At 34.8% G+C, this 16677-nt stretch overlaps 1 protein-coding gene and 1 pseudogene across 1 annotated transcript; both read left to right on the top strand.

The window, feature by feature from the left end:
• The first annotated feature begins 2193 nt into the window (after window positions 1-2193).
• On the top strand, window positions 2194-15766 carry LOC132121732 (annexin A4-like). The gene is made up of 15 exons (XM_059531463.1): window positions 2194-2338; window positions 7667-7955; window positions 8777-8808; window positions 8961-9113; window positions 9938-10025; window positions 10127-10221; window positions 10308-10421; window positions 11340-11430; window positions 11504-11583; window positions 12596-12652; window positions 12758-12851; window positions 13229-13324; window positions 13986-14044; window positions 14265-14387; window positions 15199-15766. The coding sequence occupies exons 2-15, from the start codon at window positions 7676-7678 to the stop codon at window positions 15256-15258; spliced, it is 1422 nt and encodes a 473-aa protein (XP_059387446.1). The 5' UTR covers window positions 2194-2338; window positions 7667-7675; the 3' UTR covers window positions 15259-15766.
• A 362-nt stretch (window positions 15767-16128) lies between these two features.
• LOC132121171 (disks large homolog 5-like) overlaps window positions 16129-16677 on the top strand; it is an 8040-nt pseudogene continuing 7491 nt past the window's right edge.

The raw sequence follows: 16677 nt of genomic DNA, 5'->3' as shown, positions 1-16677 counted from the left end.
ATTAATGTATAGCCTAACTTTACAAAGCTGCTGTTTTTCTATACTGTTTCCTATTTTATTGTATTGATTGAATGGCATCTTCTTTACCTGATCACCTGCTCCTCCTCTCCCTCTGCTGATTTTTCTACCCTGCAGCTATATTTACATCGAATCTGTTATAAAAACATGTTAAGAGATTATACACCTCATAACGTTATGAAATTTGTGTATAATCATCATTCATAAAATTCTAACATAGTAGAGATTATCAAAAGAAAGAAATTAAGTATTGAAACCGCCAGTAGGCGGCAGTGTTTCACTGTTTTAATGAGTTAGACACTTAAATCGTTAATTCATCCAAATCGTTCAAAAGTCAGATTAATTTAGTAAGAAAACAAACACCGACGTGAATACTTTTGTCGTTGATAATTACAGACACTATTGAAAAATACACTAGCAAAACAGACAGCTGCTTTGGTACCTTGTTATACTGATAGTTATAGCTAAATACATTGCAATGGATTAGCTAGCTAAAATATATGTGGCGTGTACTAACTATTACACAATATTCTCATACCTCATTCTCAGTATGCTTTAATTTTTTTTGCATCCCTCTCTGACCAGCAGTTAAATATAGTCCGCTGTGCAGCGCTTCTCTTCATCTTTGGCGTTAACATTAACCGTGTGCTCTCCCATTCAAACACCACTCGCTTGTTTTGGTGAAAGTGCGACTCATTGGTTGGGCGTTACCAATCGGTTCAAAGGAGGGGGAGTATTTTTTGTCTGATTTATTATGACATACTCATATTTGATTATGAACAAAATTATTTTTACAAAATAAATGAATTCATATTTTTTCATATCCTCCCCATAAACTACGCCCCTGACTATTTGCCATGCACTGTACAGCTGAGAGACTGCAAAGACTGAAGCTTAAAATCATAATTTAGTTTTACGGAAGAAACAAAGTCACCAACCTCTTGGATACCCTGGGGGTATGCAGATAAACATCTATTTTATTTGACTTTTTTTGGACTAACTATGCCTTTAATTTAGATTAAATCACATTGAGCCTGACTCAATGTGTTCAGGTGTATATTGCGCCCTCTGGTGTTCATGTCAGTCTATTACAGGCTGCTGAAAGACTCCAACTCAGTGACATGTGAAACTCCCTCGGTCTCTGTATCTGTGTGTGTGTGTGTGTGTGTGTGTGTGTGTGTGTGTGTGTGTGTGTGTGTGTGTGTGTGTGTGTCTGTGGGTGTGTCTTTTGCTGTGTGTTTGCTTTCCCTGAACAGCTTGTTTCATATTTACATTACACATGAACATAAACATGAGTTCACATTGTAAGAAAGATGGAGGTTAGGAGTTTTAAAATGAAATGTGAATATTATGGTTATAAACATTATGTTTTGTAAATCTCAGGGCAAGCCTTGGAAACTCTTAGAAATAGTGTTTCCCTCCTGATGTGGAGGACACTCCTGATGTAAACATGACCAGTTTTTCCACTGCTGTTCACACACTTCTGAAGCCAAACCCATAAGACTCTTTTATTTCTACACATGCTCATCTGAAAGAGTGAGAGGCCTGGGATGGGCGTGAGTCACGTGACACACGAGGAAGACGTCGTTTTCATGCAAATGGATTGTTTGTTTGTATGTCTGTGTTGGACATCTGCCATGTTCTTTTAAACACACAGTCATGGTCAGTATAAGTCATGTGAAGAGGCTTTTCTCTCATAGATATGCCACACAAACCAGTTTTTGCACTCATTAAAACCAAATGTAATAAAGTCGTCCATGAGGTACACAAATGTTAGGCTATAATATATTAACAATAATACTATTGTTTCAGAGAACATTCAGTGTAGCGTTCCTATAATGTCTGCAAAATTAAAAACTGGAGTTTTCACTTAATGTCTGTATCACAAAGAAGAACTAAAACATTTAAAACTAAAAAACAAGTAGGCCTAGCAAAATACTAGTAAAATAAGAAGTAAAAAAAATAGATTCAAGGAATAAATGTTTAAAACGCCCTGCTAATCTCAGGAGTGATTGACATAAATCAACAAAACAACATGATGTTCAGTTACATTATTACAGTATTCAGAACAGAAATGGCGTTGGCTTGTGTACAATAAAATATTGACTAAATTTTTCACTTGCTTAAAAAGTCAAAACAAACCTAAAAATATTACATAGTGATTTAATAATTCATGCATGTAAGGGTTAAACCGAACGCGTAATGACGAGGATGTGTTTTGCTTGGGATGTAAAGGCAGGATCGGGTCCCACCCACAGTGACACACTTCCTCATCCAGTCCAAACTCACGAGCTTCAATCATCGCATCACACACATCCCAGTAAGTTGAGCATTTACAGTCTTTTTAACTGCGTTAAAGCGTTAATATACTGCGCGTCGATTGCGCTTCCAGCGCGCTCCTGATAGACACAATGTAACAATGTATCCGCGTGAAGCGGTGCTCTTTAGATGTCTCTTGGCGAAGCGATGCCGAGTGTTACACATGTTTCCTGATTCAGATTCAGTGTGTATCAGATGGTTTGGGTGTGTGTCGTGTAATCTGAAATCCTCGTCTGCCATTTTTTCCTAGAGCGACGCCGAAGTGCGCAGTGTGTAGTGTAGGACTGTCAGGCTGTGTGTGTTTCAGTTCATGTTTTGAAACGAGTCTGTGTGGCATTGCGTTTCTTCAAGCAGTGTGCTGGTTTCTGTCCTGTAAATATGGAGGTAAATCAGTAGCTAAACTCGAGAGGTTGAAGATCTGAATGTGAGAACTTGTCACATTAATATTTGTATTTGTAAGTTAAACTTTACACTCACAGCTCTGATGTGAAAAGCTGAATCTTTCAATTTGCACACACAGACAATGATCAAAACACCCGTGTTTTGAATTGGAAGTTGTAGATTAATAGTCACAAATGTGTAGAATGACATTCACACAAAGAAAATGACATACACACATGTTTACGACATATTTACTTTTGCACTTTACTTCAGTTTCGCTGCACAACGTCAAGTCGGCATTTACAACCTCTCAGATCTGGAAGTACAAGTTCAAATCCTAGCGCTCTGACTTTTGCTACTCTTTTTGCGGTATTCTGTTGCAAAACTCACTTGTGCACTTGTATATGCAGATGTGAGAGAGCAGAGCTGGGGGCGGGGCTTTGGTGCGAATGAAGACATTTTATTGGTCGATGCCCGACCAATGAACAACGCCAATTGTTTTCACTGAATATCCTTAGCTTTGACAGGATTTTAAGACACTACACCAGTAGTGTCATTTTGCCATTCAGATGTTATCTAGTAGACAAATAATGCAATCCCACTGCATATTGCAGAGTAAACTCGCTGTACCAGAGCATGCTTTGATCTCACCGCCACGCGGTCACGTGGTTCATGGAGCTACTAAACTAAACGTTTTGTAAATAAGCTTGAAATGTATAAATTGGGACAGACAGCAGATTCATTATATGTGCAGCGATTTCTAGTAATTTGTAACACTTAAAGTGCATTGATTATGCATGGATAACTGCGTTGACCAATGACTATGCCTACAATAGCATTTTATACTGGAAAATGGAACAGCATTATGTTCTCATACTCCTCCTTGGCAGTTAAATGTAACTAAACAATTAAGTGTAACTTTTAACCAATAAAATAACTGTACTACATGTTAACTCAGCCCTGTTTAGTTAATTTGAAGAGATCATGGTACTAAATAATATGCGCAATATTTATGATCCATGAATGACCATTTGAAATATAACATTTTCTAATATGGTTATTATTTATACTACAATAACTAGTATTTAGGTTTAAATTCCAGTGCAAAGAGGCACGCTTTAAATTAGAGGCATTTGGTGGACAAAAAGATAATATTCATATGCAATTCCATTGCTTAAACACTAGATGGTCTTGTTGATGTTTAATAAATACATGTATTTAGCTCTACTAGTTGCTCAAAACAGTATTTCTGGTCATAAGTGCTTATTTTTTAGGTTTTGCTGTTTAATGTACATTTAGACATTATTAAACACTCGATTTTTATTTAAAAAAAAAATAATAATAATGTTGCATTTAAAAAGGTTCATTACTGACAAGCAAATTAGGAATTTAACCCAATGAAGAAGTTAAAATTATTTTAACAAAACATAAAAATAATAAAAACAGCATTATATTGCAACTCTGGTAGAGTGATATGCAGTAGGATATACATATAAATTATGTTGCATTATTTGTCTACCAGATAATACCTGAATGGCAAAATGAATGCAGTGTCTTAAAATCCTGTCAAAGCTAAGGATATTCAGTGAAAACAGTTGGCGTTGTTCATTGGTCGGGCATCGACCAATAAAATGTCTTCATTCGCACCAAAGCCCCGCCCCCAGCTCTGCTCTCTCACGGGTGTTTTGATCATTGTCTGTGTGTGCAAATTGAAAGATTCAACTTTTCACATCAGAGCTGTGAGTGTAAATTTTAACTTACAAATACAAATATTAATATGACAAGTTCTCACAATCAGATCTTCAACCTCTCGAGTTTTGCTACTGATTTACCTTTATATGTAAAGCAGGATGACTGCTGATCTGAGCTTCACTGCAGTTTAACCTCTCACACGCAAGATGCTTCAACCAAAAGCTTACTAGCAGCGCACACAGTCACGCTACAGATTTAGTAAACCCTTAAAGGGACAGTTCACCCAAAAATGAGACTTCTGTCATCTTTTACTTACCCTCAAAAAAAAAGAAAAAGAAAAAAAAAGAACCGTTGCCAAATTGAATTGCGCGGTCACTAAAAATACAGATTCTAAAACTAGATATTAAATAATACAGTTATACAAAATGGGTTTCTGTGGTCGTGGAAAATCTGGAAATATAAGTGAGTTGTAATAGTGTGTTCTGGAAAAGTAATTGAAATTCATATGGTAAATGTGTTCTAAAATGTATTTTTATTTGCTGGGGCCAGTCGTGGCCTGGTGGTTAGAGAATCAGACTCCCAATTGAAGGGTTGTGGGTTCGAGTCCCGGGCCGGCAGGAATTGTGGGTGGGGGGAGTGCATGTACAGTTCTCTCACCACCCTCAATACCACGACTTAGGTGCCCTTGAGCAAGGCACCGAACCCCCAACTGCTCCCCGGGCGCCGCAGCATAAATGGCTGCCCACTGCTCCGGATGTGTGCTCACAGTGTGTGTGTGTGTTCACTGCTCTGTGTGTGTGCACTTCGGATGGGTTAAATGCAGAGCACAAATTCTGAGTATGGGTCACCATACTTGGCCGAATGTCACTTCACTTCTTATTTATAAATTTTTATTCAGCTAGAAATTATTTGTAAGTGTGATGTGATGTTTTAAAAAGATTGCAAATGACTGGAAAAAGGTGGTTTTATCAGTTTATTTAAAGATGCTATATGTAATTTTAACTAATTTTAATTTTATTAAAATACATAACGCAACGCAATCCAGTGATGATTGAGAGATGAAGAAATAAATGCTCCCCAGAAGCCTGATGATCAGGTTTGAGACTCACTGATTTTATTTGTTTGGATGTGTAATTTCTTATTTTGGATGTCTGGATAATCAAGTAAAGTGAAGTCAAGCAGCTTCAGACCAGTAAGTGTTCAGATGCTACTGTAAATGTAAAGTTCAAACTTATCTCATGTAGTCTTCTGATAACCTATAGCCAACATAAGCAGAACACACCTGATAAACCTGCCGCATGACTCACACACACACACTCACTCACTCACACACACACACACACACACACACACACACACACACACACACACACACACACACACTTATTGTTTGGTCAGTGGTATATACACACATTGGATGTTTGATTGCAGTGCTGAAATATTCACTCCTTGATTTCTTATCAAGCTAATGACTTCAGGGTGTGTGTACAGATCAGACCAACCTGACCGATTGGAAGCAAGATCATAGAAATAGAACCCTGCACTGTTCGAAATGAAATGCACTTAAATATGTTTTAGAAAGTAGTGCAGCTGCTTTATTTCTGGGGTTTCCAGGGTAAGGACATTTTCTGCAGTTTAGCGCCATCTGCTGTCAGAAAGTGAATGTGCTTTGTCACGTGTTCCTCCATGTGCGTCTCACGCGTGCTTGTTGACATCAGAGCCTCAGAGCAGCATACAGCGGTGTTCTGCATGTTGACCAGTTGATGGGAAAAGTATTCCTAAAATGTAGGGATGCACGATCATGATTTTTCATGGCCGATTCCGATACCGATTTTTTTTACAAGCAAACTGGCCGATTCCGATACCGATTTCCGTTTTTTTTATTTTATTATCTTTAAGCAACCAACAAGAAAGAAGGAAAGTGTGCATAAACAAGATGTATATTTGGTATTTAATAGGCCAAACTGGCTTTTGGCTATTGAAAACAATAACTGTAACCATCTGAAATTAACGGCAGTAACTGCACAGTAAGTAGCCTACATTCAGTACAAACACAGAGGGTACAGACATCAGCATTTAGCTTTTGTTTTTGAATTGTGTTGAAACTACAGTGAACGGGCCTTAAATTAAAAGATTAACTGTAACCATGTGACATTAAAGTCAATAACTGCATAGTTCTACAATCCAAACAACACAATCAACACACATTCAGTAAGATGTTTCTTAATCGGCGTTCAGTATTTGTTTTAGTTTTTAAATTTGCTTTTAAATAAAAAAAGGTCTTTACCAGTGAGACTAAATAAAAGTATGCTATATAAATACATTATTCCAAAATGTTAAAATCAAATAATGTTGGTGCGAATAAAACAAAGATGCAAAAAGTATTTCATTCATCCAATAAAAAATATAAAAAAACTAGGGTAATGATTCACGTCTATATTTTTTTACTTGAGCCAATGAAAAATAAATAATTTATTGTCTCAAGTAAAAAAATATAGATGTGAATCATTACCCTAAAATGTTTTAATTGGATGAATGAAACACTTTTTTTCAGTGTGCTACAGCAGGTGATTTTTAAATCAAATTAAGTCTATGTAATTTTAAGGTAAAATAAAAATAATACTCTTATTTGTGCATCAGTACACCAACGGCTGATCGCTTCCTGCTATCTGTGCCTCAGACATGAAGCTCTGCATTTCCAGTGCTGAACGGCTGCCCGTGTTCTGCGCACAGATTTCGAAATACTTCCACACAAATGACATAGTAACCATTACAATGTAGTCTGTGCACGCGAGCGCACTTCCGGAAAAATCGGACCGGTTCCGGTTCTGATTTATGGCCGGTCAACCGGTGCATCCCTACTGAAATGCATTCCAAATTCAGAATAATTTGTAATATATAATTATTCACGGTATTTAGAAGTGCCCACGATAACAATATCATGCATATGAATTACCGTGATATATCGCATTACAGAATACCGCCACAAGTCTAATATAAACATACAAACAGAGAGAGCAGATCTTATTTTAATTGCATGGATTACCATTTGTTAATTTGACTATCCTGCATTACTCATGATAAACCATGGCATTTTTTGGAAGGAAAAACACTCTTAAAAGTTGTGTTTTACAAAATACTGACTGATTTTTAGGGATGTCAAAGTGAATGATCAAAGTCTGCAGATAATGCAAATTCCATAAAGTGACAGATCATTTTCAGCTGGACTGTGACTTCATGTTCTGCATGTGTGCAGGTTTCAGAGATGAGTTACCCTGGATACCCTCCTGCAGGTGGAAGTTACCCTCCTGCCTCCGGCCCTTATCAGCAGGCCCCAGAGGGATACCCGCCCCAACCAGGAGCCTATCCACCCCAGGGTGGATTCTACCCCCCTCAGCCCGGAGCATATCCCCCCGGAGCAGGATACCCTCCCCAGGCCGGCGGTTACCCAGCTGCCCCAGGAGGAGGCTTTCCACCACAGGCAGGAGGTTACCCTGCCGCCCAACCCGGGGCCTACCCCAACATGCCCCCCGCAGGCCAATCCGGTTAGTCTGAGCTCTGCATGCAGGAGCATCATGGGATTGCTGCTGGCTGTAGTTGTTTGTTCATTAATGGGGTGTATTTGGCAATTTGATGCATTATTTTCCAAATTATATATATAAAAAAAAACATTATGCATTATAAACAGGAGCCGATACACTTCAAATTCATATATATATATATATATTAATAAGACCACGTTCTAATTTGAAAATCTGTTGCATGCTGATAATACAGAAACATTTACTGTACAGTGGAATGTACTTCTCAAAGTAATAAAAGTAATAAAAAAATATTTTTGACCAATATCACAATTTTTTTTTAATTTAAATAAAAAAATGATAGGACATATTAAATGTTGTTAAATATTATTTTTTATTTATTTGAATTCATTTTTTATTTAAACAATTTTTTATTAATTCATTCATATTTAATTATTTATTTGTTTACCAGAATTTTTACAAACACTTCATAGGACACTATTATTGTTAATATTGTAATAAATCCTCATTAAAGTTTAGGAATTAAATTGCTTGGACACCCTTTTGGATCATTACATTTTTATTAAAACATTAAAACAGAAAGCAGAAATATTAAAACAACTATTAATTTTTTTTTTATAAAACCGATTTCATAGGGCTCTTAAATGTTTTTTTACATTGCATTTTAAATGCATCAATTTCTGTTTTTAATGCATCGTGCATAATTTTTTTTATTTTATTATATTGGTGCATAATGCTTTATTTTTTCTGTGTTTTGATGGCTTTGTGTCTGTATTGTTATACGTAGCGTTACAGTAGCACTGAGTTATTTGTGTTGTTAACAGGTGGATGGGGTGGCCAACCAGGCTTTGGAGCTGTAAGAATCCCTTTATTTCTGCCTCTTTTATTGTTCACAGTCAGCTATGTCCTGTATTTTCAAACGCATTGCAGTATTTTGGTTGAACTGTTGTTGCATTAAGCTCTACATCTGAGGTGTGAAGTGAAATGTGTCTCGTCTTATAAATGCAGCCGGGTGGAGGAATGCCTCAGGGTTACCCCGGGGTCCCAGCGCCGGGACAGCAGCCCATGCCAGGATACCCAGGTGCCCCGAACCCGTCAGTGCCTGGGTACGGAGGGGGCGTCCCGACCGGACCGACTCCGCCGGTCGCTCCTGCTGTCAATGTGAGAGACTCCAGCTCATCAGCCGCTTCAGGCTGAGTTTGGTTTAGACTGACAAGGGAGCCACAGTCATGGAAAACCTCACATTACTAAATATTAAAAGGTCATTCTGTGTCAAATATAATAGTTTGTTGAAAATCAAACACAAATAGCAGGAGATTAGACCAGAATTTCTTATTTTTACATTACAACAGTTTGACATGAATAAAATAGCTTTCACAATCCATTTACTTCTTGTATATAAATATAAATATAAAATAATGTTTTAGATTACATTTGCATATATGTGTATTTTACTAATTAAATATAAAAAATTATTTTGCATTTGCATTTATTTTTTCTGATGAATGCATATATATAAAATTATTTTTTACATGCAATTATTTTTCTGATTAATGCATTTAAAACAATTAAAGCAATTAACACAGGTAAATGTAATATTTATTTTAATGTGTTTATGTGATGATTGTTTTAAGTTCACTTAAATGAAAAGTTGTAATATTAGGTTCTGTGACCATTTAAGCCTGTTAAATGTTTAAATGATGACAGAACTTTATTGTAATGATAAATGGCTATATTTACTCATTCTATATTCAGAAACTGGTAAATAAATAAAAAACATCAGCATCAGTACTTAGTAAAAAGATGCCATTAAACAGATATCGCACTTAATCAGTTAATCATGATTATTTTTTTGAAAAATTAATTAAATGCATTTATTTAAATGTATTTATTACTTTACTTACAATGTAAAAAATATATAGAAAAATAAAATAATATTGTAACAATGTAAGATGCGACCAGTTTATAGCGTTTTCCGTGTTTAGAAGGGTTTCCGTGGATCCATCAAGGACTTTCCTGGCGCCGATCCGCTCCGAGACGTCGAGGTGTTACGGAAAGCCATGAAAGGCTTCGGTGAGAAGAAATTAGTGATTTATTTGCACCACAAAATACGTTTGTATACTATACATTAATAAGTCTTAAAATACATAGAGCTGAATGTGTTTTGCTCGCAGGAACTGATGAAAACGCCATTATTGAGCTTCTCGGGACTCGATCCAACAAGCAGCGCGTGCCGTTGAAGGCAGCGTATAAAACCACCTACGGCAAGGTGAGCATGTGAGGAATGAAGCTTCGGATACTTGTGACCGTGTTGAGGTTTCTCGTGTGTGACTCTGCATGTTAAATGCTTTGCAGGATCTGGCTAGCGACCTGAAGTCAGAACTGAAAGGAGACTTTGAGGATCTGGTGCTGGCCATGCTGAAGACTCCTGCACACTTTGATGCCTCTGAACTCAGGGAGGCCATATCAGTGAGATTCACTTCCTTTCCCTTCATTTTTCAGGGAAATACGTGCAAATCCACTTTGATACTAGATATATTGGTCAATTGGATTTTCCAATTCCTAGCATCCTAACAGAAATGCAACCTCACGAGGGACTGATCTGGACAATCGTACATGCAGAGCTGATAAAAGCTGAGTTTCACAGCACTCATTAATGAATCACAGACACTTAACTACAGAGTCGAGAGCAGAAAAACTGCCAGAAGAGCTCTGAGTCTGGGATTATCATGCTGCACTGGAACAATATGAAAGAAACCTGAGTGGAAATTGATGGAATATATTTGGAAGCTTGTTTCTGCAACAGAATAATTCATTAAATAAAGTAATGGTGAAGTTCCTAACTCAGAATTGTTAGGGAAAAAGGCAGAATTCATTGTGAAATTAAATTATTAAATGCAATGATTTTTTTAAAACAAACAAACTCGGAATTCAGATAAAAAAAGACAGATTTTTGAAATTATATCTTGCAATCTGAGTCTATATTTCACAGTTCTGTTTTTTTTTTCTCAGGATAGTTTACTTTTTATATTTTATTATTCTGTTGCCGAAACAACTTCCACAGATATTAGACTGTGAATATGAGGATGCTTAATAGCATAAAATCTTCAGTGAATAGCCAAATAATTTCATATAAGTTAAATAGAAAGAAAACCTTGCTATCAGAGTAATGTAAAACATTCAGAACAGAACAGGAGTAAATGTTTATAAACAACATTCATTATAAACAGCGAGCCTTAACTAATGTGTTTAAAGAAAAATTTGAAACTAAGAGCATGTGTGTGTGAAATATGCCGCATAATTGTATAATATCAGTTCTTCGGAGTATAATTCGCAGCACTTTTAAGACGATTAAAGAGATGACGATTGTTTTTCTGGTGTTTTCAGGGTGCAGGAACCGATGAGGCCTGTCTCATAGAGATCCTGTCCTCTCGTAGTAATGCTGAGATTCAGGAGATTAATAAGGTGTATAAGGCAGGTGAGTCTGTGATCACAGACCTGCTGGATATCGTGTTCCCTGAGCAGTGTTATGATGAGTGTTTGTTGTCTAGAGTACGGTAAATCTCTGGAGGACGCCATCAGCGGAGACACGTCTGGACACTTTCGCCGTCTGCTCGTCTCTCTGTCTCAGGTACAGACACTCATCTGTCAGCTTTGGCTCTTTCATCACATCTTTACTAATTACTCATGTTTGGATGATCATTAATCAAAGGATTTTTAGCCATATCTTTAAAAATATGAAAAATAACAGGAAAATTACGATTGATTTATTAGATAACCAAAACCCCTTGTTTTTTGTCATTTTAATTTTATTAAATGTTTTATTTTATTTTTGTATTTTATTTTATTTTATTTTAAAGCAGGAAAAAATGAAGTAGCAATATAAATGGCACGTAGGAGGTTTATAAACATTGTAATCTTGTAAATAAATATTTGACTTATTTGCTGCAGATCAGTGTTATTTTAGTATTGTTAATATAGTATTATACTATTTTAAGTTATACTTTGAGCTAGGATTATTTCTTATAGTATAGTAATATCCTTTAAAAGTAATGCATATGCAACACTAAATCAAAATGAATAGTAATAGCTTTTATTTTAATATTTTCAGTTTTCATTATAATTACTATTTAATTTATATTTATTTCAGTATAACTTTTAGTAATTTTAATACTTAAACTTTATAACACTTTTATTTCAGTAGAGTTTTTTTTTAAGTTTAAGATTTTCAATTTAAAATTTTGATTTTATTTAATTTCCTTTACCATTAGTATTATTATTGTTATATATATATATATATATATATATATATATAGATATATATATATATATATATCTATATATATATATATATATATATATAGATATATATATATATCTATATATATATATATATCATCAATTTTATATAATTAAAAAAAAAAAAAAAAAAAAAAAAAAAAATATATATATATATATATATATATATATATATATATATATATATAATTTTATATAATTAAAAAATATATATAGATTTTTTTTAATTATATAACACTCCTTTAGATCAACACAAAATAGTAATATTAATAAATAAATAAATAAAAAACCCAAAGTAAGATCAGAACGGTTAGATAAAAATGTTTTCCATCATTTGTGTTCAGGGTAATCGAGATGAGAAAGAGACTGTGGACACTTCTCTGGCCAAACAGGAAGCGCAGGTTGGAGACGAGTCTTGATTTGCTTAAACAAATTCACGTTTTAATGTAAATGTGCATTTTTGGCTGCTGTTGTGCAGATCCAGATGCATGTTTTCTGTGTTGCAGAAACTCTACGCCGCAGGAGAGAATAAAGTGGGCACAGACGAGTCTCAGTTTAACGCGATTCTGTGCGCTCGCAGTAAACCTCATCTGAGACAAGGTAGAAACCACCAGCGCTTAAACAGATACAGAAATACACAAGAACTGCTGTTATTTCCCTAACTAGGACAATCTGTGTGAAAACAAGTCAACTAGAGAAATCTATCAACTTGTGTTCCCTGAATCATATGGAAAATCCTCATATTCTGTTGCAGTCTTTAATAATTTACTCTGCTTTATTTGCTCTAAATAGGACAAAAAAAAACAATGCGTAATCTCAAAACGGGTGACACTTGTCTATGCACTATTTTAGAAGTCGCACGATAGTTTTGTGTAAGGAACAGACTGAATGTGAAGTCATTATTCCCTGATCATGTGGATTCAACGATGCATTGCACCCGGTTTGTGAGTGACGATTGGATACGATGTCTTTCTCAGTGTTTCATGAGTACCAGCAGATGTGCGGTAAAGACATCGAGAAGAGCATCTGCAGCGAGATGTCTGGAAACGTGGAGTCTGGGATGGTGGCAGTGGGTGGGTACTGAGCTCTGATTGGTCAGAATCAGCTGATTTGAATAAGATGCAGATTGGAGGTTATGATGAGTGAAATGTTTTACACATGCAAACATGACACAATCCTTTTCCTTTTCATGCACAGTTTTGAAATTTTGGCCTGTTTTGCTTCCATAACTTGTGTTTCACTTTTTTTTTTCCAAGATACACAATTACGTGTTATTTTAATTGCACTTTATCTACATGCATCTGTAGATTCCGGTTACAATACATATCTCCTCTTCAGCACAACTTACAAACACCAAACTTAGCAGTTTTATTCCTGTCTATAATCTGAAGGTTTTCACTGAGGGGTTTGTTCATATATCATTCACACTGATTTATATAACATTATATAACAGTATTTTTCTGATTCATGAAGTTGTAAAACAACATATCGAAATCTGTAAAAGCCCTTCACTTTAGCCAAAGTCGACCATACATGTGTTGATTTAATAGTCCCCAAACACAGTCAAATTAAAGGCTTGTTGCTTTTATAAATGGATGCAACAAGAATATGTCAAAATCGATACTCTGCAGCTGATTAAATGTATTACCTATAATCTCAATAAACTATTCCTCTTTCTGTAATTTGAAGTAATGTGTAGTTCAACTGTTTTATCTGTGTTTTTCTTTTTTTCAGTGAAGTGCATTAAAAACACTGCTGCATACTTTGCTGAACGTCTCCACAAGGCCATGCAGGTAGAGAAATGCTGTGGTTTTGCTGTAGTTATGTCGTCCAGCAGCAGGTCTGATGATTAGAAGTAGCCTATTTCTATGTACGCTGTACTTTTCTGGCCTGGTAAATCCAGCACTGAGCGGCATGAGGCTTGTTCTTCTGAACAGCGTATGCATGTATGTTAGTAAATCTGATTGTGGGTCGATATGCGTGCATGAGCTGTTGATGTTCACCTTGATTTAGGGTGTGGGAACCAAAGACAGGACTCTGATCCGCATCATGGTGTCCCGCTCTGAAGAGGACATGCTGGATATCAGACAGGAGTATCTGCGGCTGTACGGGAAATCGCTCTACACTGCCATCTCTGTAAGTCACACACACAAATACAATACACTGCACGGCCCCTGTGCTTTTTCTTATATGACGTACAAATGTACACTCACACAATATGTCTCTGTGGGAACTTGTTACCCACAGATTTATGTGTATGCATGATTGCCGAATAACACACGTCAGGTTCTTCTGCTTCAAAAAGCAAACTATAACATGCATTCGCAGCACTAAAATGCATAGATTAGTTTAATAGTTTCTATTTGTAACTTTTCCTTGTGAATAAAGCTGTGGTTTCTGACATGGTGCTAAATTATAAACAAACAAACATATATTATATCATCAAAAACTTTAGATTTGTTTTTTGTAAATATATATATATGTGTGTGTGTGTGTATGTATATGTGTATATATACTTAACTTTTTTCTTGCCGGGAAAAAAGCTGTTATTTTGTTATAAACAAACAATTTAATTTCATTTAAATTTCTTTTTTTTTTTTTTTTTATGAAGTGAGACCAGTTTACGTTTTTTTAATTTATTTTTTTACTATGTATATAAGTAATAATACTTTTCAATACATTTAAACCTTTTATAAATTTTTGGTTTTAATAATTTATTTATTATATTATATTATATTATATTATATTATATTATATTATATTATATTATATTATATTATATTATATTATATTATATTATATTATATTATATTATATTATATTATATTATATTATTCAAGTATAGTTAACTAAGTATAATTAAGTTTATTTGTGCTTCCGTAGCTAGAAATAGAATATTGTGAGTGTTATGAATATTTTTCTTGTGTTATTTCCCTCTAATCTTCAGGCTGACACGTCTGGCGATTACAAGAAACTGCTCCTGAAGCTGTGTGGAGGAAGTGACTGAAGAAACAGGAAGTCAGACACGTTAGCATCAATAGCATGACGACTGGATATGTGACATCTTCATCATCATCATATTAATCACGCTTGTATATCGATATGTCACATAATCTCACTAGTGTCGATTTAACTAATGCGGTAGTCTCTCTCTTCACATCGCTGTTATGTTCAAAGCCAAAAATAACATTTCATTTGTGCCTTAAAGACATTTCTTTTATCATTTCAGATCATTTCTTTTATTTTGCGATCTATTCAGACTATGCATGATATCTAGAGAATCAACCTTTTGTGTGGTGTCTTCAGTACCTGATGCCAAGTAGTCCATCAATATATGCCATAGTTTTTACATCGTGAGCTTTATGATCTCTATGCAAGAAGAATATAGAATTATGTCTATCATCATGAAGGTCTTAATGGCTCAGTTTCATGAAAATGTGTCATTTTCACCCCAAAATCTAAATAGAAAACAAGAAGTGAGCTTTGCGTAAAGAAAGTCAAGCATATTTTAGGAACACTGTTTGCATTATCAGTTTTTTCGTGCCATTTTTCTGCTCAATTTCCTGTAATGCATCATTTATGTTTTTTGGTAATTTCCAATTTTCTGAACAGTGATTCTTAAGAAATGCTGTTTTATAATAAAAACTCATTATTTTGTACCACTAATACTAACATTGTTTAATAACAATTTTTTTTTTTTACCATTGAAACAATTTTAAATAATATTTTTGCATCATGGTAATGCATGTTAAAGGCTCCTAAACAGACTTAATTTTTTCATGCATGCAAAACATTTTCTTTTATTGAGTTTGGGGTGAATATTCTTTATATAGTATAGTGAGATTCACAGTAATTGTTGTCATCGTCCGTGTCTAGCATGAATGTGAATTGCTGCAGTAGTAGAAGGTAGTAAAGTCAGCAATCTTTCATCTAATCATAACCACTAGTTAAACAGGAGATTCTGACCTGTTTATTCATATGAAGACTACTCTTTTTCAGGGATTTAGAGCCTGTGTGTTTAGTATGTGTACTTAATCAAACTAATCTGTACTGTAGTAACATTTGTGTATGGTTAAATAAAAACACTTCATGAATGAACTGCAGCTTAGTGTACTTACTTATGTCTCTCCGAATTGATTATCTATTCTATTCTATTTTAAAAGTTTTTTTTTTAATGAAGACCAGATTTAGTTTTAGATTTTCTTTAAAATCAAAGATCAATACAAAAATAAAAGTTTTAGAAATGTTTGCTTTTATTTGTTTATTATACATAGTTTATTTATTTAGTTTTACTTTTCCTGTTTTTCCCTTTTTCTCTCTGAAATATTGCGTAGTACAAAACGGTAAACAAACATTATTTTAAGTGTTTTCTTTTTGTTGATACTGTAGTTTTAAAGTGAGTTTGTCTGATGGAGATTATGTAAGA

This window comes from Carassius carassius, chromosome 39 (assembly GCF_963082965.1).
Source record: "Carassius carassius chromosome 39, fCarCar2.1, whole genome shotgun sequence".
In the NCBI taxonomy this organism is placed as follows: Eukaryota; Metazoa; Chordata; class Actinopteri; order Cypriniformes; family Cyprinidae; genus Carassius; species Carassius carassius.
This window is presented reverse-complemented; position numbering and strand designations above follow the sequence as displayed.